The sequence below is a fragment of the Chlamydotis macqueenii genome, chromosome 2, assembly GCF_036417535.1.
Source record: "Chlamydotis macqueenii isolate bChlMac1 chromosome 2, bChlMac1.mat, whole genome shotgun sequence".
Classification (NCBI taxonomy): domain Eukaryota; kingdom Metazoa; phylum Chordata; class Aves; order Otidiformes; family Otididae; genus Chlamydotis; species Chlamydotis macqueenii.
Genome location: NC_141557.1, coordinates 22,740,574 through 22,766,809, shown reverse-complemented (window position 1 = coordinate 22,766,809; position 26,236 = coordinate 22,740,574). Strand labels below are relative to the sequence as shown.

At 40.2% G+C, this 26,236-nt stretch overlaps 1 protein-coding gene across 5 annotated transcripts in view; it reads right to left on the bottom strand.

The window, feature by feature from the left end:
- ADAM22 (ADAM metallopeptidase domain 22) overlaps nucleotides 1-26,236 on the bottom strand; it is a 139,362-nt gene that overhangs the window by 58,838 nt on the left and 54,288 nt on the right. For all 5 annotated transcript variants that reach the window (XM_086742245.1, XM_086742246.1, XM_086742247.1 and 2 more), the window contains exons 4-5: nucleotides 16,833-16,899; nucleotides 2,646-2,728 (exon numbers count right to left, since the gene is read on the bottom strand). In XM_086742245.1, coding sequence (XP_086598371.1) covers nucleotides 2,646-2,728; nucleotides 16,833-16,899 — 150 coding nt within the window. The remainder of the gene's footprint in view (nucleotides 1-2,645; nucleotides 2,729-16,832; nucleotides 16,900-26,236) is intronic.

Sequence of the window (26,236 nt, the reverse complement as noted above, 5' to 3'; positions counted from 1 at the left end):
AACTTCCTTCCCTCTAATGGCAATTTTACTTAAGCACAGTCTGCAAGATGAAGCACTATCAGCAAATGGCTTCTCATGTGACTGTTGCACCCAGCAGCACTGACCTCTGATCAAGTCACTCAACAGTGACAAGAGTCATAGCCACAGCTGACCTACAGATCTGACTTGTCCACTCCAAGGGCTCATTGCTCTTTTCCAACTGACTTCAGTAGCCCAGTGCTCCGTGAACAAATCACGCACTCAAAGATGCTCAAACATGTGTTAGAAGGAAAGCAATAGAAATACATGGACCATTTCAAAAACTTGCATTTTGATTATGTATATTCTTCAAATAAATTTGTAGCCGTAACAGCAGTTTTTATATTCCCCACCAGTGGGCAGCAAAATCACAGACCATCCTGCTGTCTGTGCGACTCGCCCTGCAGCACAGGGCTGTAAGTCGTGCCTGACTATAGCTTACTTATATCCCAGCAGCCACTGTGTTTTGCATTCAAAGTTTTTTGTGTTAGCTCATAGGAAACTGTGGTTACTGCATATCCCACAGAAAACAAACAAAAAAAAAAATCCAAACAAATGGCTCGCTCAGAGTTAAGGTTGCAGAGATACATATTTCATTAACAAAGTCATTAAGAAGAGAAGAAATTCACAATTTTAAGTATTCTGTCAGTCAGTCATTTGATTAATTTAACTAATAAAATGAAGACCACAACATAGACATAACCAACAGATGAATTTGTAATTTATGATTAAAAAAACACATTTTCTCACGTGTATGAAGAACTCTCCTGCTATTGGCAAAAATCTAGGGGTACTAACAAGTAAGATTTGCATGAACTTTGGGAGTATGAAGCTTGTTATTCTGTTAAAGGCATATGTTCTGTCTTATGCACTTCCTAGAATTCATGAAAGCAAAGCTCCTGCCCTGCAGACCTTACTAGAAGATAACTCTCCTCAGCTTCCCTTAACCCAGTGAGACGCTCCGAACTGTGGTTGCAGCTAAGGTGCTCTGACTGCCCATGTGAGCTTCTAGTTACTACTTAGCATTTAAAATCAATGGTGGAGGAACTAGTTGTAATGACAGAGATGCACTGGCAGAGAATGTGAGTTTAATACAGCTCAGGAAAACATTACTTTCTCATACTGGATGCTGGAATTACCAGCCTGCTATAGTAAGCTTCATGTTGCATCTCGAGTGAAGGATAACTCTGCTGAAACTTTATGGTGTCAGAAAAAAAGAAGGGAAAAAAGATACCTCTCAAGGAAGAGATTAATTATAGAGGGAAAAAATTGCATCTTTCATCATGTAACTGTGTTAGAATGGACCAATTTGAATATCAGGCAATTTAAGAATACAGAGCAGCAGGAGGGTCAGCCTTGAGAACAAACCCACAAAAAGAGGGCAGGAGAGGACATATGCAGGCTCTCCTTCCTTTCTGCCTTTTCTCCTGGAGTTACCAGGGGCCAAGACCTAATGGATCCCTGCTAATGGAAGCCATGCAGTGGCTCAGGATGCATTAGGATGCTACTATTTTTAGGCTCACTGTCCATACTGAATCTGGGCTCAGGTTTCTTGAGCTGCTCAACCTTGATCATAAAAGAGAGAAACACAGCTATAAATCAGACAAGTGCAAGGATGACAAGTCTTCTGCACACATTCTCCCTCTTCCTAACAAAGGATATACAAATATAAAAGACACTACTTAAATACATGTATTTATATGGCTGATGCCAAAACTACAGAGTAGCTGGAGACAGATAATAAGCTGAAGAAGATTTCCATCAGCTAAGCCCTGCTTCCTCAAAAGGCGGCAAAGCTCAGGTAATCTCCACACAGGCTCACTTGCTGCCATGACTTTTCAAGCTGATCTCAGTATCAAAACCACCAAGATCCTGTAATTCCCAGAATCAACAGACACTGGAATTACTTAGCTGCTCTGAAAATCTGACTAGCACCTTTCAATAGTGCCAAAAGTAGACAGGTTCAAAAGCTGTACAATCAACACACGGCTCCACGTAACCTTCAGATGACAGACACTTTATATTATCACAAAAATGATATACTTAAAAAATATTATTGCACAATTCCGCATCCTTTCTTACAGATTTTCCAAGATTTAAATATATAAAAGGTATTATCCCATGCACACAGCTTAAGGCCAGCAATTCTGTGAAGAAAATTGATAGGACAAGAGAAACAGACACTTTCCTTTGTAAAGAGAGTAGAAAAGAAAGCTAAAACCTGTCATTGTAACAACATGAAAAGAACGCAATTTCCAAATGGTTCATATGTCAATATTGGCAGTGCCTTTTATTCTTGTAGAATAGGATGTTTCAGCTACTTTTACTCTTCTATCTCTATCAGAAACTATCTTAAAACAATACTTGGCCACTGTCATAGGTCTTCAGTTTTTTAAAAAATATAATAATAAAAGAAAGTTGCATGCTTTGTCAGTGAATTCTGTAAACAAACAAACAAGGCTTTTGCAAGGTTCAAATTAAATCCATTTTTTCTAAAGATCGTTGAGTACTTAATATTGATGACAAACCAGTAGGAAAATAAAAAACACTTATTTTACTATAAACAGCTTTATTTTGCTTAAAAGACTAATAAGCAAAAGCCAGTAAAAACAAAACAGCAGACTTACTGTAATCCATGGCATGTTGACAAGGCAACAAATGATACAGGATTTCCTCGAATTTGTCCCTGATAATAGCAATGTTCTCCTCCCTGAAATTGGAAAGCGAGACTGTAAACGCACAGGACATCCCACGGTATCACACTCCATCACGTCAAACACTGCTTTTTCATAAATACATTGACAACCCACTGACATGGCACCAAGAATTGACTATCACTCACAAGGATGTTCATCTCATCTCCTTTTAGTCATGGTTTGGTACCTAGACAAACATGATCATTTTGACTCTCTCTACACTGAACGGAGATGGATATTTTCAGTGTGAAATCCCTGGCATCTTGAGACAGATTTCAGCAACAAATTACTCCAGCAGTGCTAATCTTTCTTCACTGGCTAGGAAAAGGATTGGAAATAGGGAGCACAGACTCAACACCTGGTCTCCACATGGCTACATTGGACAGGATGAACTGTGCTCTGAAAGTCAAGCAATTTCCTACTTCTGAGGAGAAAGGTATGTTTATCAAATAATAAGAAGACTTGATTAAAAAAGAGAACAAATCAGAACTGCTCACTAGTGCTCCGAAACCAATAAAAACCTTAAGTATAAAAAAGCAGCAAAGGGATACAATGAAAATTAATATTTGCCTCATCTTCTGCAAATAAAATACACATTTTTGAAATTAAATCCAGCAGACCTTACTCAAAAAATTCCCCCTTAGTTTCACAGAAGTCACACCGATAGTGCCATAAGCCCTACTGCACATACACTAAGTGCATTCAGTACCACACAATGTCAATATTTGCATGCAAAATTAGAAAAGCAATTCAAACATCCCTTAAATTCTCACTGCCACTCTACCCTACAGAGCAACTTACCTACTAGTGCCTTGCCAAATTCAGCTCTGTCATACTATTGCACTACTGCTGGTTAAAGGATCACAAAGATTTTCAGTGCTGATTTATTTTTTTAAACAGCAACACTTTACTATTTCTATTCCCTACCAGCAAATATATGAATAATCTACCTAGCTTAATGTACCCAGCCATGTTCATATTTATGTCCATTTACTGCAGGAAGGGAAAGGCATTACAATCACTGCTTTTTCAGAAGCCAGCAGTCACTTGCATGATGCATAGCACAGTCATTTTAGACATCTGACATTAAATGCTCTTGGATTTTATTTTTCAAATATTAAAAAAAAAAATTAATTCAGATCAGGCAAAAGGCAAGAAAGTACATAGAATATGTTGGTAGTTTTATGTTCTGATTATGAAATCCTGTCCTGTTTTCTGCAAGGCATGCAAACTATTTTTGAAAGCAACTACAAAGTATGAGTGCCTCTGTTTTGAGGTGATCTCCTGAAGAGACTACAGGAGCCTGTTTGTCAGAGCATGGCTGCTTGCAGGGAAAAACACCTGACCTCAACCTGGTCACTGGAAATCTTTAGTTCCTGCTCGAAATCTTTCCTAGAGCATCCAGCATGCTGCTGTTAGACCCCAAAGCACTCAGTGCAGTGCACCTGGAGGCAGCTCACAGCTGCCGTGACCAGCAACAGCAGCAGCAGCAGCAGCAGCAGCAGAAGCAGCGCTACAGAGAAAGGCAACACCTGATCCAACAGACTGAGTCTGACACTATTTGGCAGGCTTGTTGCTTCATCTGTGAGGAGAATCCCTGTGGCATATCTTCTATTAAAAGTCTGGGGGTTTTTTTTCCAATTTCATTCAATTTCGTTATTCCTCTCTTCCACATATCACTTCTTCTTCCGCTTGCTGCAGTGACAGCAGCCACCTCAGCATCTTTTTCTCTGTGTATTTGGTACAGATACAGAACACCTTCACCAAACTGACCTGCAGAGTGACCAACATCCCAAGCACCGTGAGCGCCTCTCTACTAAGATGCCTGCAGGAAAATGCTGCTGGTACTACACAGGTAATGTTTGACAGGCAGTGCTAACATTTATCCGGCTCATGTCCGTAAGAAACCCAGGGCTGATCCTCTGTACAAGGCTACAGCGGGGTGTCTGGTGCAAGATGTGTGACCCATCACCTCAGGTCACCATTTCTCAGGGCCATCAAGCGTTTGGGACCCAGATGGAGTACAAGTGAAAAGGAGAAGGTTTGAGCTTCTCCCTTGCATTCACATGCATTTTAGTCACCACCATCCTAAGTCACATGAGATTTTAGACAGACTACATCTTACCTTGGCTAATTTTATCTATTTTGTTCTCCTCTTTTACACGTACTGACTTCCTATATGTTAGCTACTTTAAGCTTTCTTCATTTGGTATTTTCCTTCTTTCAGTCTGTAGGATGTCCCCCACTACAGGGTCATAGTACTGCTTAAGGCTTTCAGGCATTTCCAAAATATATTAATAAAAAGTAAACAAAGAGAGACTACAGTAAGCTAGTAACAAAACTAACAATCAAACTATATGGATGAGCTAAAATCTTATGAGTAATAAAATACTCTTTCAAAAAAGAACTCCTGCAGTAGTATTCTTGCAAAAGGTAAAACTGGAGTAAGCACATGAACATGGGAACGATATTGAAAAGACTATCAAGTAGGGAGTTGTACAGAGAGTTCTAGCTGTGAAAGAAATTTGCAGTAATTAGACAAATCGGTTTGTTCTCAGAAAATGTACTTAATATGTACTAGAAGTAGAATCTCAGGCTCCATTAGTTTGCAAAACCATGTCTTTGTAACCAGGAGGAACATTTTTTCATACTAAGAATCCAAGTTTGTGGCTCAAAAGTGTGTTTTGATCTTCTTAATGAGAATAAAATAAACGCCCCATGATTGTACCTCCAAATTAATTTATTCCTTAATAAATCCATGAACAAAATTTTATGCATGCAGATCTAGAAAATAAAAATATAAGAAAAACAGCTTTAAATCCTTACCTAGGAAAAATACAGCTCAGATACATAAATTCTACTTTATTTAATCAAATCAATTCAATACAATCATCTACTGAATTTCACAGTAATTCTAGTGGAGACAGAAATGTAACCAAAATCTCAGTCTCAGGGACTGATTCTTAAGCACTACAAAACACTTATCTCTATATGCTAATATCTGGGGGGATATTTTTATTACACACGGACTTACATGTTCCTATCAACATCATGCAAGTCACCCCAAACCAATTAATAAAATTTAAGAAGTTTAAATGAAAATAGCTTTTTTTAAAGTACTTGAAGCACTACCAGTATGGTGTAGGTTTTTTTTAAAGAAAACTCTTCAGTGTAAGAAATCCTGCTGTCAGGATACTCCTAAATGATTGTCATAACCTCAGCAAGGAAGTAAGAGGCAATGTAGTGAAACCAGGCAGCACTAGCACTGAATGGCTTAGAAGAGTGATTGTTTAGCACTCCTAGCAGCTTCTCAAGCAGATAAAACATGCCTGTAACATACGCCACGTGGTGGGGATGGTGCAAATTGTGTATTGTACTTTTGGGAGACTCATTTTCAACAGTTCAAAAAAACCAGGAAGAGAGAAGCATTTAAAACTATAATGCCTGGGACTGGTTCCCTACTAAGAGTCAGGACAATCGAAGGGACTCTACAGATCCATGCTTTCATTAGAGCACATGTAATTTTGGACAAGAAGTTTACTGCCTTTGCCTCCCTGTAGTGCTGAGGCTGAAATCTTGTTGGTTTTGACATGTAATAAAGCTCCTTTATAGCAGGTGCTATAATAAAATACACTGTACTACAGGAAGAATCACAGTATATGGGAGATCTAAGACCACCAAAAGACTAAACGTAAGCATTGCATCTATCTTCTTTTACTCTGCTCTTGGAAAGATTTGCTGAAAGACTGGGGCTGTCTCTCTTCTCTAGTGGTATCTTTCCTTCACGAAACCTCACAGCCTTCAGTGACCTCAAGAGCAATAAAGAATATAGAGATGTTTAATAAGAAGTCTATTGATTTGGGGAGCTAAAAATGTAATAACATCCTAAAAAAAAAAAAAAATCAGAATGACCCCAGGGTCAACTACAACAAATGAATCATTACAATAATGGTCACTTTATGACTAGATATTGATGCTTAAGTTGGATAATTACAACAAAATCTTGAATTAGGGGTATCTTGCCTACAGCTACAGCTCCTTGCCGACCAGCATGCAACCCTTTTTGCCCATGTTAGTCCGAATTCTCCTGCAGCCTGTCTGGGTAGATAGTGTGGCAAAGACATTAAAAAATGAGAAGGCTGAGATGTTAGTAATGCAAGTAAAATCTGTCCCCGTTTCTATCCTTTAAGATAGTTCGTCCCTGCACAGAGAGGCACCAGCTGCTGAGTAAACACAAAAGAGGCAAAAACCACCCTAACTGATATTCACAATGAAGGGGGGAAACAAGTAAAGCAAAAGAACAGCCACGACAGTAAGTGATGGCAGTGGTTCACTCTTCTCTGCAGTCTCAGTGAAGAAACCATCTGCTGACCATACACTGACAGTGTTTGTTATTCACTTCAGAGACACTATGACCTTCCCAGAGGAGGAAAATTAAGGACGCTCATTCATCTTCTTTCAAATAACACTCAACATCAGATTTTCAAGTAAGCAGTTTTCTGCAATTAGGAGAGATGCTTGCCATTAAAACTCATGCTACACTCAGGCACTGACCCTAATATTAATAACTTCCTTCTTTCAGCAGCTACATATTTCTATTCTAACTCATTAATCCAAAGGAGACTGCTGGTCTAGTTCAGATCCTACTAACACAGCTCCCTCCTTCCTTGCAGCAGAAAGCTTCCAAAAGGCCATCTAAGAACCATACCATCATTCTGTGCCAAGTAATGATTAGCTTTTTAAAGAGCTACCCATTTTAGGGTCACTAGTTTTTAAACTGCTTCCTTAGTAATCATTTAGATCTATCTAAAAATTATTGATGCTTGAACAAGTTTTAGCCCAATGGTAAATAAGACTGCATGAGAAAGAGCAACAAAAGAAGAAAATGCACACCCTCTCCCTGACTTCTATGGCAGAAAACACTTTGTTATGAACGGGTTTCTATTTGTAAACAGAAAAGTCAAAATGGCACTTCAGTCTGTGTAACTACATCGAGACAAAGTCTCTTCTAATTGGCATGTGCTTCAGCAAAGGAGGAGCCCCAGCTGGCAGGACTGCACTGTCCTGCAGCCGAGTCCTGTGCTCAGCCCTTACACAGCTCAATAACAACTCCAGGATCCACGGCATCCCCTCTCTGCAGAGTAGGTCTCTGGACTTAGCTATAGTGTACTGTAGACTCCTGAAAGCCAACTGTTTTGAAAACATGAACAGCACCCTCCCTTTGTAGGAGGACAGCTATCACACGTACTCATACAGCTCAGAGCTGACATACTGTAGTGACATTAGGTTACAACGCTATTTCAGATTCTGAAAGGAGAAATACGGATTCAACATCAGGATAAGGCATCACCACTTTTAAGGCTTCTCCACAAAATGTCTATGTTTAAAGACTGTTGGCAGCACTCTTAAAAAACATACACACACATGTACGTGACAGGATCCCGCACACAGGCAACTCACTCCGACTGCCATTGGTGACTCACAGTAGGCGCCTTCAGCAGATGGCGCATGCTATTAGCCCAGCTTCCCGGTTCTGAGGCCAAATGAGGCTTCTGTTTACTGCCCAGTAGCTTTGAGAGAAGACACTCCACGAACGTAGCTGCAGGGTGTGGATGGAGAACTCATGCCAGCGCAATGCCATCTGGTCTGGGAGCTGCCTTGGCATCTGCTTGTAAAATAGCCTCTTGACTTGCCTTGCCTTACCTTGGTGTTAGAGAAAACTATTTTAATTATCAGCCGCCAGATTAAGGTGAGGCAGAGAACAGGGTTGGTTACCTCTTCCTGCCTACTCTGTTGTCTTTAAGTCGGCTCTTCTAGCAGTGCCTAGTGTCTCTGAGTTATGGCACACAACTCATTTTAATGACAATCATTTTGCCCTGTTCCTACATGCCTGTACGCAGGAAAAAGGGAGCCAACATTTTAACAGACTATAGGAAAATTCTTTGTAATGTACCCATACCAATCTGTCACATCAATTCATCAGCCAACCCTGAATCTGAAGCCACATTATAAGCATGTGATATACAAGATTACTATAAATACAACATAGAAGATGAGATGTTGGCACGCACCCACATGGATACCAATCAGTCAGAAGAAAACAAAGTTCTGAGTAAAATGGAGAAAAATACTAATTAGATTTCCTTATTGGCTCATTATTTCTGAATGACAGAAACTTCTCTTTAAGTGAGAATTCACAGAGCTAGAGACTGTGTCTAGAAATATTAACCTACTGTATATAATACAGTGCAAGTTTGGTACCTATAGGGAACAACAGACATGCCTAAGCAAAGCTATTTATAGAAGTCAAGATTACGTAAGTAAAGATGTCAAGCCAAAGCACACTCAAGTCTTACATGGAAGTGCTCTTTCAAAAGTACAGCAGCTTCAGCTTGCTTAGCTTAATTCCCCCTCAAAGGGATTAAGTTAAACCCCAAAAGATACTTTTATTCTCTAGTTGGAGCATCTACAAAGGGATTTAATGTTCTTTAATGTTATAGTAGTAGTTATTTTCTCTCTAGCTATACTCAGTCCTTGCAGGGCCTGAGTTTACAGAACACTTGGTTGATGCCACTTTCTGTCTATGTATGCTATATGTTGTGGCTCACAGAAAATAACACATGAGGTGCACAAAGTCTGTCAGGACTTTTCTGCAAATTCAAGCACTGGACTACCGCCTTCCCTCTGGGGCATGCGAAAACTGCAGCGGGGAGTACTCAAGACGTAACTCCTGATGGTCACAGAGTCACTCAACTTGTCACTTCAGCAAAACCGGGATTTCATCACTGGGGCCCACATACACAATAGGATGTACATTTTAAACTCTTGATGGCTTCCACTTTCTGACAATTTTTTCCCCTCTAGGAGTAGCTAAAACCACTGGATTTATTTTTTTATGTCACAAAGAAAAGGAAGACAAGATAACTAAATCTGCAAGATCCTACATGAGTCATAATCTGAGATTCATTCTCCTGTAGTATATTCAAAAACATGGCCTGGGAAGGACTCCTAACACTGAAAGCTGACACTTTTAATTTCCTCCTTCTCAGTAGCAGGATGTAGGTAGAAAATAAGCTAGTAATAGCAGAGAGATAAAGAGACACAAAAAAAGTTAATGCAAATGTACACTGAAGGTGCCAGCCTGCAGGACCATTAGGTCAGGCAAATGCATTATATACAATGACTGATTGTCTTGCCCTGGTACCCCAGAGAGGATACTATGTTTTACTGAACCCCAAGGGAATTGCTTCCATAATTCAAACAATGCTACAAGAGGAAAGTGAGATATTCCTCACGCATATTGACTCTGTGTGGCAGCGTGACACTGCTGAAAAAAAAAAGATGTCCAGAGTAACTGAAAACACATAGAAATGTAAAAATTCTGTCAACTCTTCATCAGGGCACACAGAGTAACATTTATTCTAGCCAAAATCTATGGGAAGTAATTTTACCAGTATTCTCTGGGAACACAGTTCCCTCTGCGATGGCAGCATGCTGTAAGGTATGAACCACACAGTCATTCTCTGCTCTACTACTACAATCTGATCTTCTCCTTCCTGTGGAACTTTCAATTCATGAACTCCTGACACAGAGCAAAAACTCCTATAATTAGTTCCTAAGTGAAATAAGTTGCCATTTGTTCTATTTGATTACATCCCATATTTATTTACTTCTGTCCTGGTTTTGGCTGGGCTGGAACGAATTTTCTTCCCAGCAGCTGCAGTACTTTGGATTTAGTGTGGGATTTGGTAGGTGAAGAACACTGATAATACACTGATATTATTAGTTGTTGCTAACAGCTCAAGGACTTTTTTCAGTTTCCTAGGTTTTGCTAACGTGCAGGTGCAAAAAGCTGGGAGGGCTATAGCCAGTACAGTTGACCGAACTTGGTCAAAGGTAGTATTCCACACCACAGACGTCATGCTCAGTACGTAAGCGGGGGTTGGCTGGTGGATCTCTCAGAATCGTTCCAAGATCACTCTCGGTTCCATTCCATGATCGTTGCTCGGGACAGGCTGTATCAGTCATCTGGCAGTGAGTAATTGTGCATTGTTAATTTTGTATATTCTAATATCAGTATATTCTATTATAATTATATTTTATAATTATCATTATTAATATATAATTTATATTATTATTATCTTCTCCTTTGCTGTCCTAGTAAACTGTCTCTATCTCAACTCACGAGTTTTCCTTCCTTTCTGATTCTCTCCCCCATCCCATCCAAGAGGGGAAGGGTGAGTGAGCGGCTGCATGGTACTTAGTTCCAGACTGGAGTTAAACCAGTCTTCATTGGTCAAAGATAGCCAGTGATCCATCTGATCCTTCTGTGCACTACAATTTCTCCCAGTTTTGTACGGCTAGCAAATTTCATTAATATACTTTTTTTTTACCTAAGTAATTAATGAAAATATCTGATTAGAGCAGTTTGAAGATCAACCTTACAGGAATCCCCTGCTAAACTGTGTCAGATTCACAGACTCCCTGGCACCTCTTCTTCGGCTAGTTTATTGCTATCACTAAAAAGTAGATTATGGCCTAGATTTATTAATAATTTGTCATGAGGCAAGCACAGCTCTGTTGAGGGAGCAGGGGAGAGGAGCTCTGACGACATTATGGGAACCCTTATTCAAAATCTTCTCTCAAATGAGCAAGAGAGTGATTTTTCTGGTACTAACAGCTTCTCTAGTCTCCGGACACAGCTGAAAAAGCCCTGTCAGATATAGGCATACATAATTTCTGCATTATTTATTATTTGTTCCTTTTCAGTTTCTTTCCTCCCCCAGGGGCTCATCGCTAGGTTGTACAAGCTCCAGGTACGTGCACACACAGCTTCCCGCCAGCCCCAGGCTCCAGCCTCCCAGGGCAGAGCCTCCCTGCGCTCCCTTCCCATCCCCTCCCACCAGCCAAACTGGCGCTCCAGTTTTCATAAAGAAAATATAATCCTTCACAGGAAAGCCTGTTTAGCATACAGGCTTTTCTGGCAGGTTAAAATGCCTTTCTCTTTGATTACAAAACAGTAAGATTCTTCTACAGAGCTCAGTGGATGCCCTTAAAACTGGAAGATGCTGGTGGAAGCACCTTGTTATAAGATTGGAAACATACCAGTTAATGATAAAAATGACCCGCTCACTGTACTGGCTCGGTGTTTATTCTGGCTGCGCTGCAAATTATTGCAGCCTTATGATTAGTTCCTACTTGTAGCGGTACAGCAAGATGTTGGAATACTACTTAGGATAAGGTGTCATCAAACACAGGAACTAAAACAGGACAGACACAGACACTGCCCTCAGTCAAGAGACTGTTCCTTAACAATGCCTTGAACAGATCAGATTTGAAAGAGGGAGTTTAACACAAAAAGCAATATGCATCATGTCAAGGATTCCCAGCCCTCTTTGGCCTTTCAAGATTTTAATATTTTTCTCCCTTCTATATTATTTTCCTAAAAAAGGACATTTAAAGAGCCCTTCAAATACACATCATGGTACACACAAGCCAAGATCACAGCAAGGCAATGAAGAACAATAATTTTCCCCTTATGTGCATAAGCATTAAAATAACTGTAAGCTAAAGGAACAGGCATTTTGCGCACTCTACTAGCCAAACAATGCACATAACAAAAGGAAATAATTACTATTTTTGCAAACTAAGGGCTATGCTTTGCTGTGCAGCATTAAAACGCATTTGCTCCACAACCTTCATTCCCCAAATTGCAATGACGGCATCTCTGCTAGAGCCACCACAGAGCACGAGGCCATGCTGGGGCATCCCAGCTGGAGAGGATGGCCATCGGCAGTTTGAAGGAAGGCATTGGGCACTGCCCTGCCCACGCTCGCTGCTGTACAGGCAGTGGCTGAGCACCACGGGGACCAGCAGTATGGCTCAGCACAGCTTGGGACAGTAAAATCTTAAGCCACAAGGCAAGTTTGGCCAAAGCTTCTCTGTCAGCACTGCAATGGAGAAAAAAACTGTGCCTAGCATTTAATATTACTCCATTTATGCTGTTCAACACAATCAGGACAATGAACATGCTGTGAAGTAGAAGCAAAAACAACGTTATTTTATGCTGTGAGCACTCCTGCTGCAAATTTGTGCCCATAATACACATACTGTGTTCACACTACCACACTTAAGAAATTTAGTATTTCCTATGAAATGTAGTTCTTTCTAGTTATATTTAAACATGCCATCAAAAATTCATCGCATTTATCTATGACAACTCTACCTGTGCAAGTTCTCTGACTGGGATCTGAATTATTTTCACTGCTTAATTTTTTTCAGAAAGCAATTTTCTAAGGACTCATAGAATTGTCCAATGTTTTGGGGGAATAGAGGCAGAAACATTTATTTCTACTCTCTCCAAAGAGGAAAACTGAAACATCTTATACGAGAAAATGTCACTGAATAGATATCACTCATTCCTTCTGAGGGAGAAAAATCCAGCAATGTGAATTACTCAGCACTATAGCTGTTTCTTGCCTTTCATCTCACTGACAGCACCAGTGACAGAATGATAATCCAAAATAAAGAGAGAGAGAGATAAAAGGACACAGAGATATACTGCAGCAACATAAAGTATACACAAGTTGAGTATTTATGTGCTGTGAGCATAGGATGAGCTGGACTGACACAATCAGGAAAAGGCAATGCATGAAGGGTTTTTCTCTTTTTTATTAATTGGTTATTCTCTTTGCTACTGAGGGAATTTAGGCCAATATCACTACTTTCCTAGCAGTTAGGGACATGATCTAAAATAAAGGAGGGTGTGGGGGGGGAAACACTGAAATAATTGAAAGATCTACCTCCTTTTGTTTTTCTTAAGCACTGCACATTGCTGCTGGCTTAATAAGAATGTCTTAGGTGCTGTCTAACTGTGCCAAATTAACAAGCAGTCTCACAGAGCAGTCTCTCTTCTGCAGCTGCTAAACGCTGGCACCTTGCAAAAACATGCATAACATGTTCCACCTTCACATTGGTCCAATAATTAATGAATTATGTAGCAATCAAATGTTTTCAACTTTCTCTTATAACAAAAAGGTGTGTTAAGCTGAGGACTCTCCTCCCTATGAAAATCCCTTTGCTCCTTCAAAGTGGCGTTTTTAATGATCTGAATGTTTCTCCCTTTCCCTGCCCTCCTCTCCTCTCTGAAGCATCCTAAGTAATAGCAGAAGATCCATATGTATTTTACGGCACAGGAAGTTTTACTGGAGGGGAGTGAGGGGAATGGAGAGGGGGAGGAGTGGCAAAAGTAGTTATTAACTCCACATCGCATATGAGCCCAGGCAGGCATCTGCTTCCCAGACACATTCATGCCTGTAACATTCCCAGACTGCTGAGTGTACATACAGCTGCCTTCCCACAGTGGTTCAGAGCTCCTGTCTTCTCCCACATTGCTGACAGCACAACAGCACCACTGACGATTTTTTGCAATATTCCTGCACTGGGAAATGCAAGGGGGGAATATATATGTACTTTAAAATACATCTCTCCTTACATCACTAAGAAAGCCAAGAACAGAGGAGGCCCTTTTGCTGTATAAACAGGCTTGCTCAAAGCCTGCAGCTGGCAGGGGATGACAGACAGACTTTTTTTTCTGTCATCATTTCCCTACCAAAGCGGCGAGTGAGATATTGCCAGGCCACCTCTGTTTCTGCCTACAGCCAAAGACAAATCGCACAGAGGTGGGTGAAGAGCAGCTCATCGAAGCAGCTGATGGAAACCTGGCTCCTTTCTGAAATACCTCTTCTTCTGCTTAAGAATATTCCGCATAGCAGAGTGTATTTTTTGTGATTTATTTATGTTGCACCCTTTTGCTAGCTATTTTTAAAATAGTATCTAAGCAATTCACACAATCCCTAAAATCTAGTATAACAATTAAGTTTTGCCTGGTATGCATTGTAAGTACCAATTTAAAGGTGGTTCTACCAGTTACAGTAAACAGTTTCCACAGATACCGAAGGTACTAAATCACCATCATGAAAAAATTTTGTATTTGTAGAAGGATTTTCAAAATATTTAATGTAAAACCAGAGTTCAATTTCCCAAATGCAAAACAGAAACTTCTGGGCTTTTCAGAAATTATTCAACGGATGAACAGGGCTCTCCAGAGCACTTACAGGTGCTTTGAAAAATACTGGCTGGTCAGAGAGGGCCAGATTTATTTTTAAACAGCTATTGGGTACTGAAATTAGCCTCACTCAGAGTCTGGCATCAAATGTACCCAGCAGCCTGCACTCTTCCAAAAGTCTTTTGATATCCAAACTTTTCTGAAAATGTGCCCATGACTGCAGCCCATGGGCTCTTCCAGACACTTTTTCAAGCAGCTGCTTCCCTCTCCTCTGATCCCAGATGCTCGGATGCAGCAAAACAAGCAAAAAATGTATGTTCTCCCTTCCTGGCATGCTTCTATGGAACTGCTGCTTGCCAAACTCTCTGAGAGGTCAGTGAGAAGGGGGCAGAAGAGCCCCCCTGTGCTCCCCAGCCACCTTTTCGCCCCTGCCCACAGGTGTGCAAGGTGCAAGGCAGCATGGAGAGGGAACCAGGCCACCTGAGAAGCAACGCTCCTCTTTCGCAGGGCCTCACAACCCTTTCACTCCCAATTCAGCTCACCTCGAGCGTCAAGGTCGAGAACCAGCAATGCTGGTTCTCTACTTAAAGCAAATTTGAGAGAGTACTAAGCAAAGCAGTGAAAGCCATCTCTGAACATATACCATGACCTTGCACAGCAGCTAACTGAAGGGGAATTCATCTCTGAGACCCTGGAGGCTGGGAGATGTTTTGCCCAGAAAACGTTTTACAATCCTTCCTCTGAAAGGCCTGATCCTCCCATCTCTTCCCCATCCAATTAAACAGTAGAGAAGAGCCACTGATTTCAAACATTTCCTTGCTTGATTAAGGCTTACTCATCAGAAGTAGATTTGTCCTAATTCAGTGATGGGACTCGGATAGATTAACTCAGACAACTTGCATATATACCTTGACGCAGACAAATGGATTGTTTTGTTCTTATTAATATCAGCTATTATCTTTATTTCTGCTTTGACTCATATTCTGAATCTGAGTCAAGACTCCTTGACTGCAGAGCATGGCTGACTGAGAAATTAGTCTTTACAATTTAATGGAACATGTATGTGGTTGTCTCAGTCTGACAATGTATGCAGACTATTATCAGAGAGTAAAAATAAAGCAGATTTCAAGTTTGCAAATGCTAGAAAGGGATAAACCAAAGGAAATGTCTATCTTCAGCTACTCAGTATCTAAAGGATTGAACTACTCAGTGGCTGGAGGACCACTTTGTCCCTTTCCACTTCCACTTTCACACTGCAAAAGTTACTACATTTTTTTCAGTATATTTAGGTGATCTTAGACTTAGTAAAAGACTTCTGGTTTCTTTTAATAAAATGCAAACTTTGAATAAAATTTGACCTGATATTAAAGAGTTTCTATTATGCACAGCATATATTACATTCATGCACATTTTATGTAATCGACAGTAATTTTATACCTGATGTCTATAAAATATTGTCCTAACAAACAGAAGGTCCTCAGGAAAACTCTCCCATGTTGCATGCAAATAACAAAGCACTCCTGAAAAGGCAGTGAGACATTTCACAGAAGACAACTGCAACAAAAAGGATCATGGAGCCATCATGCCAACAAACACCCAGAGAAAGAAACCCACAATTTGAGATGGTGACTAAATATTTGGAAATATTATACAATAAATCTTGCTATTCTCAAACTTACAAAGAAGGTCATTAAAAACAACAAACTCGGGGTTTAGGACAATGAGGAAATGCTAGTTACCAAACCAGAACAATTTTCTTCAATAGGCATTAAAAGTAAATTATATTAACTAGTAAAAAGAACTACAATGTATACATTTTTCATGGATAACCTTTTGATATAAACATGAATGTACTAAATTTGCCAGTAAAGTTTATTTGTCTTATTTAAAAAGCTGAAAAGTTAGAAGACATGAAACATGCTTGCATCAGAAGAGTCAAACGAACCACATGAAAAATTAAGTATCTGTCCTTTCAAGAAAATAGGTGAGTTTGCATTAACATGAAAAGCAAAGCAAATTTAAAATGCAAAGCATAAAAAGGAAATTCTTACTTTAACTTCCACTGTCTTCCCACCTTGTTCGATATGCCTCTCAAGATATTCAGAAGATAGCAAGTCACTGCAAGAAGAAGTAAAAAAGAACCATAAGCCTCGCACATGTGTTCTTGCACTCCCTCTCAGCAAGCACTGATTAAAAATTTACATTTGAAAAGGGCAAAACCCGCAGGATACTTTTCCTAAAATGTTCATAAAAATAACTGAAACAACCACCTCCAATGGAGTTATAGAGTGCATGGGATGCATTGACTTTTAATACCAGAAGGCAGGACAAGGAAAACTGAGGGGAGGTTTCTTCACAGAAGGTTCAAAACCAGCCACTGATAATTATTTTAATTCAAGAGACTTTTCTATTTGCTGCTAAAAGAAAACAGTAAGGAAATTAGGTGAACCTTAAAAAAAAAAAAAAAAAGGCAGAAAGCTGAGAATGGGTCACTCCTGCAGCAGGCTGTATCTGAGGGAAAATGGCAGCTGCTTCCAGCAGACTCCTAAGGACACAATGGTACAACAATGAAATGACCTCGTAATACCACTATGGTCAGTATCACACTAAATGGGCAGACAAAGCCATCAGCCACAGGAGCTGCACCACACCATAGGCTCACGGCCAGTTCCATCCAGCGCAGGCACCACGCTGCCCTCAGGCCCCAGGGCCTCCATCGGGCCCATCCCTCACGCTCCACCGGGGAACCCAGCAGCTCTAGCAGTGTCAGAGGAAAATGCTCTGGGCAACGGCAAACATAGCCTCAAAAGTACACAAGGCTTTGGAACAAACACTGAAGAGAAAAAAAACAATCAGACCTGAGGCAAATGTATATAAGTTTAAAGCATGCTGTATTTACCGAGACATCCATGCCGAACCAGACAGATTCTCTCCCTCATAAGCTATTTTCTAGGCAAGCAAATTACATGAGAAATTTCACTAAACGTTTTCAAAGATCATAAAATGTTAACCTAGATGAAATCTGTATCAATATTGATATTGTCCCACCTAAGAGGTGATAAAACCAGAAAAGTTGAAGAACCAGTAAAGAAAACATGACAACAGGCATGCTGACCGACGGTACAGGAGGGAACGAGCACAAACCTTCTCAGCAGAAGAGACAAAATTCAATGTTTCTCCTTCGAACAGCAGAACACCTAGGCTAGGGATGAACTGACCTGCTGTGGGAGGGCAAAGCCAGCAGAGCTTATCTGGGCCAGCAGCCGCTCGGCTTTCCAGAGCTTCGTCCTGGCTAAACAGGCAGCAGGGCCATAGGCTCTTTTGCTCATGCAGGTACTGCCCCAAGTGGGACAAGGCTGGTAGTATGAGTCCTTCCATATGAGCCCTACAAACTGCCATCTTGATATTTGCGTTAATAATCCAGGCACAAAAACCAGAAGCACCTTAATGAAATAAACTGATAATGCTAAGTTGGAAAGCATGCGGAATAAAGAAGAAGATCGACAAAACTGCCACAGGAAAGAGTTGGATGACCTTCAGGATTGGATATTAGAAACAGGATAAAATTCAATTGTACAAACAGCAAATTTATGTACTTAAGGGCTGGAAGGAATTTCTATTACGTTGTTTTGGAGGGCCTGGTTCATAAGGAAGAGAGACATGACTGCGCTTGTTTCTGGCAAAATGATTTGCCAGATCAATAGAGTGTCTTCCTGAAAAACGCAACTGTCATCCCAGAATACATCAAAGAAGACGTATTTCCAGTCAAACTGAGGTAAGATTAATACTACTGTCCAAAGGAGACCTCTTTTCAAATACTGCGGACAGCTACTGGACGGCTTTGCTTAGAAAGTTCAATTACACAGAGGGTCTCCTGAGATAACCAGGGAACTGAAAGCTCCGGAAGCCTAGCAAAAAATTGAGTTGTGAGGGGATCTGAATGCACCAGGGTTTATACACCAAGATGTAAAGGTAGCTAATTAGACTATAGAAGATGCTGACAGAACCTCAAACATACACAGACTGTCAACGAGTCAATGGAAATTGGATATTAAAGAAAAAGACTTTCTATCTAAGTGTTAAGCAACAGAGGCAACAAAAAGAAGGATGCTATTAAATTTCTGAATGGGAGCATTCATGGGACAAGTGTCCATGGAGGTGGGGTCCCCTCAGTCACAGGTTGCTGATGGAAGCAGGAGGTCTCAGTGCCCCCTTAGCAGCAAGTGTTGATCCTACCTCATGTCAGCACAAGCACTCATCAAAATACTCTCGGTGTCAGAACTAACACTCATCAAAATACTCCTGGTGTCAGTACTGGCACTCATCAAAGTACCCTTGGGAGGGTTCAACAAACCCATGGTTTTGCTGCATTAGGTAATTCAAACCCCTTGTGAACAGGTACAATGAGCCCCAGAGCTGATAAAAGGGAGGGAAAATACCTGAGCAGCTATAAATACAGGAGGAAGAAAGGGCAAACAACTCCTCCAGCCACTGCAGAATCAGCGTGACCCGCTGTTCCTAGATTCGCCCTCTAGGACCCCCTTAATTCTGGTCAGGTCCATATACCTATATGGATGATTTGCACAGCAGCCTGCAAGTGACTCATTACTGAGGAACATCTAAAAGAGATGCTTTTGTTTGAGTTACTGATTACAGTCCTCTAATTCCTCTTAGAAGTGAATATTAAATATTTAGGATACTTATCCACCTGGGGAAGCTCAAAGACTTCTACAAGGTCTGTATGCCTTTTACAGAGTCAGAAATTCAGACCCATGCTCTCTTAAAACTTATTTAGTTTAGATTGCTGAAGTTAGATACATAGTTTCTCAGCATTCACTACACTTCCTTTCCAGTAAAAGTCTATGTTTCCACAGGTTTACTAAAGTCACATCTATAGCCTAGGGCTCTACTCTTACTCTCAGCTATTTCTGGGGGACTCAGCTAAACTAAGGTTGTCCTCCTTATCTGGTGACCACAAACGGCCTTGTGCCAAGGAAAATGCAAGAGATTATGAAACTTAAAATATTAAAGTGTACGGTACAAAAGACAGAGATCAAACAGAATGACTTAACTCGGAGTATACAGTTGTATTAGGAGGGATGACAACGAGAAGCACAGGATCTTCTCGTGTGGGTCTGACAAAATTATTGCTTCTTAAAAGATACTGCTGCTAATGTTTTTTTTTGTTGTTCTAGAAGATGATATATTATCTTCTCAAAGACCTGGAAATTGTGTCTGGCATAAGAAAACAAAGAGATTGATCATTCTCTGTCTTGTACAATGCAAGAACTGGAAGGTAACAGAAGAGGTCAGTAAGCTCAAAACTAAGATACTAAGATACTTTTTCTGGCACAGGGCCTGGTTACAATGAGGAACCTCTTGCCACAGGAAAACACGGATGCTGGAAGTCTGTACTGGTTCAAGCCGGGAGTGGACAAGTTAACGGACATAACTGAGGGCTGCCAAACACACAGAAATTGTACCGGACTCAAAGAGTCTTGCAGTGCTGGTAAAGGACTCCGGGGAAGCCTTGTACACACTTGTCCTGCTCTTCTGCTTCTTCCTTATCATTTGCCTTGGGCCACTGGGACCAGACAGTTGGCCAAGCACTCCTCTGACCTGACCTGGGCTGCTCTGCTTGCACCCTGGCAGGGCCCTGTTTCTCCTGGGGGCTATGTACAGTCCCCCAACATCCAGCTCTGGGGTCGCTGGTAGTCAGCCAGCTGCTCTTCTCCCACCCACCACCCCTCTGATGGACATACCCAGGTCATTTAAGTTGTGTTTACACTCAAAGTAGGTCAAGAGAGTGATTCCTAAACAGGTCCATCCATTTTGTCCTCCTGCTTGGTCCCTACTTTCAGGAGAAAAGGGCTAGGAACAGCTGGGGAGCCGCTGGCATTTCCCCACCTCTCACCCTGTCACGGGTGCCTCCGTTCCCAAAAGGAGCCTAGCTGGAAAGGAAATGCCATGGGGTCACCAGCCTGCACAGCTCCTGGGGATTGTGCCCAGAGCTTATAAACAGATGACAGGTCTGAAATTTTAAGACATTTTTAAAGCCTAGCTTAAGTAATACAGCAGGCAGGCAGGATATGTCTGGGAATACTTTATCAGTAGAAAAGCCCACAAATGCCATGTTATGCTTTATTATTATTATTGTTATGACTCACTGCACAGAAAATATCATAAAAAACACAACACTCTTGCAGATCCAATAATGCAATCAGTGCTATTACAAACTAAGCTACAACCTAAGAATTATACACAGTCTTGGAAACTTATGCCAAAAGATATGCTTCTCTCATGAGATCACCTCATAGGTGGAGTAATGTTTTGTCTTCAGTAACAGTGACATTCGTAATTGTGTAATTTTAATAAAAGCCACTACTTTAAAACAAACAAAAAGCTATAGTGAAACACTTGTGAAACATGATGTAAATTATTTAAGCAATATAAGACACTGAGAAATCAGCATTAAAATAACAAGCATTTCAACATAAATCGTACAACCCCTTCCTATGATAGAGAAGAAACGGCCAATCTATCCTAAAAGCCATCTTTGTCAGTTTAAGTAGTAGTTTTGGTACTAATTATAAAGAAAATCCACATGTAAAAAAAAAACAAAAAACCACCACCACCAAAATAAAAGCAGATTGTGAAAAAAAATCTTAGAAACATGAGGGATGTAGAAAAATACAGTGAAAAAAACATCTACACTAGACAATACGGTAGAAGGATATTTTCAGAAACGTTCACTGAGGCATTAACACAAATTCTTTGAAAATGCGTGGCAAAACCGTGCATATGTTAAGACCTAAAAATAAAACATCTCACAGGAGAGAAGCACATGCGATCTGTGGCTTTTACAAGGAAAAAACAGCTATGCTAATAATAGCAATACTGTTTTCAGAGGTCTGTTATTTTAAAAATGTACACAAATCAAGTAGTGTAGTTTTGTTTACAGGAGCATCATTTTTTGGAGCATTATCTTAAGTCACAACCATACGAGTCCATCCCATACAGACCCAACAGCATAACAACCAGAACAAAAAAATGAGTAAGCTCCTCTCTGCTCTTCCAACTCTCCCAACTAGTCACAACAATAGGACACAAGAGGAGGTGACCAGGCAAATTTTCTTACAGAAGAAAACTCCAACTAAGGAAATTATCCTTATCCAAAATCATGCATGTATATTCACTTAAATTCTACCTTGAATTAACTGTAGCATTCACATATCAGCTTTATCAAATCGAAGCTGGGACTGGGAACCCAGAAAAATAGATGAGCTTTGGAAATAGATGGATTCCCCAGCAGAAAGAGGCTGCTCCAGGAAGACAGGAAAAAAAATGAGGTGGCAAGAGAAGAGAGATCAGAATATGTCAAGTGTTTAAAGAAATAGAAAGAAAAAATAGGAGACTATAAAGCACTTCGACTTGCAAGAAGAAAAAAAGAGACCATTAAAGATTTTTGAAAAGGGAATAGCTTTGTATTTGAATATGAAATGGATAACAAACGGGGAATTATCCCTGGAAATTAAACAGAAACTTTCATTTTCAAGAAGAGAAGGAAAACGCCCATCAGCAGCTTCTGAACAAAAACTAACTCTCCAGATTTAAGAGACTATAAAGATGGAATGCCTAAAAGTTATGGAAGAAGAAGAGCAGAAACAATAGGGACCTTTTTAGAGGCCACTGGAAGAATTACAAACTTAAGAAATGTAGAAATAAAAGCAATCCATAATCATAGTACTAAAATGCATCTTTTTTGGCATATCAGCGTTACAAATGAGAGAAATGACCGGCTTCATGATATCCAATACTGTTGCTGTGTCTCCTTGGACACTGTGGGAATTCTTTATCATTGCTTCCGTCTGTTCACTCTGATTTCTGTCTCCACAACTCTCCTTTATGTACACCTGAAATTTCAGATTAAATATGGTGCCAGACAAGGACATCAAATGCAACATCTGAGCTGAGACACATTACTGAAAAGGAAGACAGAATTTTAGCTGAAATCAGCAGAAAGGCCTGGATGGGTCGAATGCCAGCAGGAAATTGTCAACAGACATAAGGAGACATTCAAGAGAAAACTACAGGTTCAGGGAAATGATGGAGACACTGATAAGAGAAAGATGCCATGTCAACTGCACAATTAATGCTAACCCCGGGAGCAAGCTGTGAGAAGGGAGCCTCCTGCAACGTCACGCTTGAGAGGGCTGCAGTAAAAGGAACCGGCACTGTTTGGGTACTAAGTACGTGAGAATGAGGAAACTTCCTATCAAATGAAAGATTTTCCCTTGATGTTGTATATCCTCTACCAAGTAACCTGGAAAGATCTGGATTATAACTCAATTATATAAGGGGAAGTTATCCCCCTCAAAAGAAGGGAAAAGGAAGGGAATCAGATTCATATAGGAGATTATTGTAGAAGATGGGAAACTACCAGCATGTTGCTTTGAGAAAACTGCTTGAAAGACAGGACTAATAGACATAGAAGGAGTGACTAGGGCAGGTAATTTTTTAGAACAGTCCATCTTGTACACCAGGGAAGAGAAGGCAGGTTGATTATTATCATGGAACAAGGAGTAAGAAAGTCGAAAACTAGATGAGAGGGAACAGATGGGACGTTTCTATCTGCTGGTCGGTAAGAATATAAGGGACAATTAGCATTATCTTGCACTGCGCTACGGTCCTAAAACATTTTCAGCAGCGGCCATGAGCTAACTAAAAAATACAGCAAGATAAACTCAAAAAAAGCCACTTAGCCAGCAGATTTCTGTATCTGACTAGCTAGGACATTTTAATTCTCCTTTATCCTCAAGCCTACCCAGACACCTTCTCTCTGCTCTTACATGATCCTTCCTTGCACTTCAGGGGGGGATTAGCTATCTCCATACTCCATTAATCTATCTGCTTTAATAGCCACAGCTGTAAAACTTTCATCCCCTCCTTTCCCTTGAAAGATTTGCTGAATTTCTTTTCATGTGGCTAGTTAATTGAATGACTGTATCTGTTAAGTTAGCCAAATGGACTAATCAATCAGAATTAGGTAGCTTCTCTTAGATATGGCAGCAGTTTTCACAGCACCAACTGAAAGGAAGGAAAAATCAACTGAGAAAAACAGTCTCGGTTCTTGTCTGCATAAATTTAAGCTTCTCCTCCTTTTAAAATATTCTCACTGTGCTTTTCTGTTCTTGTTGCTGCTAATATGAAGGAAAGAAAGGATAAAGTAATTTCTTAATGTTTCTACTCCTACTGACTATTTAAGACTTTCTCCAAAAGAAATTAAGGACTTAGGAATGGGTTGAGTCCCTAAGGGTTTATACACAAATGCTGAATCGTACCCAGTCTCAGGCCTTTCCTGGAGCTTAATTTTCCATTTCAGTAACAGACAACTTAAAGCACTGATGAAGTTTCTTCCAAATACTAACATTTGCTCAATTTTTTCCTCTCCAGGACTTCTCTCTTAGAATCCTAATGCCATATGACTTGAAAATTCACTTAGTTGCTGTATCCCTTAATAGCTAATTTGCCTGTGGGACACAATAGTAGCCCCGTTGCACCCTACTGCAGACACCAAACTGCAGAGCAGCTCTGCAGCCCTGCACAGGGCCTCCACCTCTAGCATCAGAGATGGAGTCTTACAGCTCCAGCTTACAAACAGCATGTGTTTGATTTACTGGATTGGCTTCATTTCTTGACGGGAAAAGCTTTAAGCAAGCTGAAGACATTCTTGCTTAGTTTCACTAAATTTCTATTACGCACATGGTTCCTATTACCAGTGTACAAAAGGAGAGAGGACACAACAGAAGTTACAAGGAAAACCTGTAAAGTAACAGCGGTAGTTTCAATGCTTAGGCTGGCGTGGCCATATCCTCATGCTGGACATGCCTCATACACGTGAACTGTACCTGAAACACATGCAGCTCTCACCGCCAGCAGGCATTTTGTGGTGCCACTGTCCATCTACAGCTACTACGCCCCGGACTTTTTGGCCCATCCTTTTCAACCTCTGCAATTCAGTCTGATCTCCTCTATCTAAATGACCATATGTGAAATTTTATGAGAAATTACTGTAAACGTAGCATATAATGATGAACAGATACTGCTTGTATTTGCCAGGGAAAAAACTAAGAGATTATATTTAAGTTTTGCAGCTAGGAAGAGAGACACTTACAAACTATCACCAGTCATATTATCCCACATTTCTTTTCACTATGTTTTAATGAAAACTGAATATAGCTCCCTATCCCAACAAAATAAGAATAAGACAATTCTAAAGCAGCCTCAAATCACAATTTCAGATTCTATTTTTATTGCAATTTAAATATAATCAAATTATTGTTAATATTTCTTGCGTTCCATATTAACATTTCTTAACACGGATATTGAAATTGGTAAATAGCACCGGACATGACTTTTTTTTAATAAAGCATTTTAAAACATTCTGTGCACAAGTGCTGCAAAGGGCATGAATTCAATATAGCAGTTAATTCATCCTGCTGGTGATGGAGGGAAGGTGATTACACTCTTCTCTTTCAGACAACAGGAGATTTAATCTACTGTCCTAACAAGGAAGCTGCAGTTCCCCACACAGAGATCCTTCCCAGTATCCAAGGGGAGACACTGCTACTCAAGATGCCATAACGATAGAGACTTTAGCAAGCACAAAGAGTAGACAGCAGCTGTTTGCAAGACTCCTGTCAGGCAGAAAGATGAAACAGGATTTTTCTAGCTCTAAACTTCTGTTTTCACAGCCGGAGTTGAAAGCCGTCTGGGCAAGGTTCACTTATTCTGCTCCTTATCTAATTTTCCTTACAGCACTGATGGCAATCCAAGTGTCAATAAAACTTCACTTTGGTTTTGCTGATGAATAATTTACACCAGTATCTCTTCAGGCAATTACTTCTTTTTCCTGCAGAAATTTCAGAAGAAGTCCTATTAAAATGAGCAGATATTTTTAGACCATCTTCATGCCACTACTACAAAGCAATTTCCTCAATGCCATTCTGTTCCTACGCTTGTTACTTTAAAGTCAGGATAAACATAGTTAATTTCAGTATTTGAGAAGATGATAAATTAATAATAAAGGGAATAGACAACCACACGAGAGGCACAGGCTACACATTTTCCCACACAAATCTCCTAGTGTGGTCTAATCCTAGTTTTTAATATGCTTCTTCATATAGTAAAGTTGGTTTATACTACATGGAAGATCACTTCCCAAGTAAACTTACTTGTAATTTCAAGCACATTTCAAGCCAGCTCTTTGTTCATATATGCATATTGTCCACAAACACTATATTAAAAGATAAAAACTGCAAAATTAAATGCTTCAGTGTTATATCAGCCATCTCAATGTGGCCCAAACATTACTTTATGCTATTAAATATAAGCACATACATTTTGCACAGGATACCTGTATCATTTAGTGAATGGACATTGCTAAATATTTTTA